The 2561-nt window shown below is 40.0% G+C and overlaps 1 protein-coding gene across 1 annotated transcript in view; it reads right to left on the reverse strand.

The window, feature by feature from the left end:
* Positions 1–2150, reverse strand: part of LOC127834125 (carbonic anhydrase 2-like) — a 30621-nt gene extending 28471 nt beyond the window's left edge. The window contains exon 1 of the mRNA XM_052359745.1: positions 2000–2150. Coding sequence (XP_052215705.1) covers positions 2000–2150 — 151 coding nt within the window. The remainder of the gene's footprint in view (positions 1–1999) is intronic.
* Between the last annotated feature and the right edge of the window lie 411 nt (positions 2151–2561).

The raw sequence follows: 2561 nt of genomic DNA on the forward strand, positions 1-2561 counted from the left end.
CTACTTCGACTCATTTAATGACGTCACATTACGCGCACCGAAAATAAAAATATTTTATATCACGAAATATATTTCATAGTACATCGTGTGACGTCATTTCTGTGACAAAACACAATAGTTTTACTCTATGTATTGGATCTCTAGAGGGAGGAAATTATTAAAACTTCATACATTTACTCTTTTATTAAATATTTCGGCCAAAGGCCTTCTTTAGTAAACGATACTTAAGACAATTTTACATAGCGTTTTCTTCTGTCGATCATAACGGAAGTAAATACAAAAATATAAATAAATGACGTAACGTTACCCGACGTGAACGTGACGTTACGCGCCAATACTCGGAAGTCGTTACATATTATGAATTATACGCTGTGTTTATATTATTATATAGATATTATACACAAATACCCACATGTACGCATATACACATGTATATACATATATATACACAAACATATACATGCATACACACATACATAGATATATATATACATATACATATATATATACACATATAATAAAGTCGCTTTTAGCCGTTTATATAAAATAAAACGCTTTTATTAAATTTGCCGTAGCTTTCGACCTCTCGGTCTTCTTCAGCGGCGTTTATTTGTGAATAAGCATATCATCTTTAGCGGAAGTGACGTTATATTATCGCACGTTACATTGCGCGCCAATTTTAGTCTTTTGTGTTTAGTCCATATGGTTTAAACGTCCTCAGTTTGCGCTTCCAAAGTTGTTCGATGGTCTTCCGGTACTCGTCGGTTCCATTTAATTTTTCGAGTCCCATGACCCGGAAGTCTGCGACGCTGTGGCCGTTTGTGTAGAAGTGCTCGGCTACCGGGTCGTTGTGTCGAGTCCGTATGCGGGACAGGTTAAGAAGATGTCGCTGGTACAGGGTATCTCCCGTTTCTCCTACGTATACGAAGGTCTTACACCGTTCGCAGTGAACAGCGTAGACTACATTGGTGGATTTGCAGGTGACCTCGTTCCGCACATTGTAGCTTTTGCCGGTGGTGTCGCTGAACTTTTCAGCCTCCATCATGTATGGACAGATTGCGCACCTCTGTGCCCCACAAGGTCCGCTCCTGTTGTGAACTCGGAAAAACATCCGGTTGTGCTTTTTATGAACCAATATGTCTTGAAGGTTGCAGTCTCTTCTGAATGCTGCTAACGGGGGTTCAGAAAAATAGTTTACAAATTCTTCGTATCCGCAACCCAAGTCCTTACGCTAAAGATCTTTTACTGCTAGGGGGGTGGCATGAGTCTTTGCGTATGTAGAGCTGTTTGTCCGTGGGCTTTACATATAGATCTGTGTAGATATGACCATTTCGCATCCGTACGGTTGTATCTAGAAAAAACAATACTATGCGAACTATACCAAGGTCTACTTGAATATTTTCGTGTATTGAATTGGCATGTATGGTAAAAGCCTCAAGTTCAAGCGCGGTACCTATCCATATTCAAAAGCCATCATCTACAAACCTCTTATAAAATGCCGGTACTTTATAAGCTGTCATGAGTTGTTCGTCCCACTTCCGCATATAGCTACACGCAAAGTTTTTTCCCAGTTTTGAGCCGATCGCCACTCCATCTGTGTGTACGTAGTTGTTTTCATTTAGACTGAAATTGTTGTTTTCCAAAACTGTCGTGACCACGTTAATCATATCATTAGTTGAAGTGACTAGTGGGTTGGAGCGCGCGTTTAATGCTTCCCTGCAAGCTTCTAACCATTCTCTTTTGGGTATGGATGGATACAGTTTCCTGACGTCAAAACAAAATAGTAGACAATTGTCTTCCGGCAGTGGTTCTTTGACTTCTTTGAGTTTCTGAACAAAGTCCGTAGTGTCTCTAATGTAATTCGGCGAGGACTCCACATATTCATTTAATTCGTGCTCGGCTAATTCGGCTAATTTCTCTGTAGCTGTATTTATCCCGCTCACTATTGTGCGTAAAGGTGCGTCTGCTTTATGTATCTTCGGATTTCCTTTGAGCTTACCCGCTTGTGGGTATCTTGGTATCAAATACTGTTTCATATCACCAGAGATACTGCCTTGTCGGTGAGGTCTATTTACGAGCAACTTCACATTCTTCATACTTTGTTTACTTGCATCGCCTTCAGTAGATATGTATGCCTCGTCTTCACTCATTTCGTGTTTCAGTGACTCTATGTAAACTTGTTTATCTAGTATTACTATGCCAGATTCCTTGTCTGCCGGTCTGATGATAATTGAATCATTATGTAACAGTTCATGACATGCTTTGTTTTCATGCTTGTCTAGATTTAATATGCAAGTCTTCCTCAAATTTGAGATGATATCATTCTTTACCAGTTCAACATTAAGGTCGAGGCTTGGGTCCCTCCCAGTGTTTGGAGTAAATGTGCTTTTTGGTTTAACTCGGAACTTATCGATTATTCCCTGTTTCATATTTTGGTTGCTTTCAGTGTCCGCAAAGTACTCCTGTAATCGCATTCTGCGTTCCCACTCCCCAAGGTCAGCAAGCAATTTCACCTTATCGATACTCTTACGACTTGGGATGAATTTAAGGCCCTTTTCAAG

Source organism: Dreissena polymorpha, chromosome 6 (genome assembly GCF_020536995.1).
Source record: "Dreissena polymorpha isolate Duluth1 chromosome 6, UMN_Dpol_1.0, whole genome shotgun sequence".
Taxonomy (NCBI): Eukaryota; Metazoa; Mollusca; class Bivalvia; order Myida; family Dreissenidae; genus Dreissena; species Dreissena polymorpha.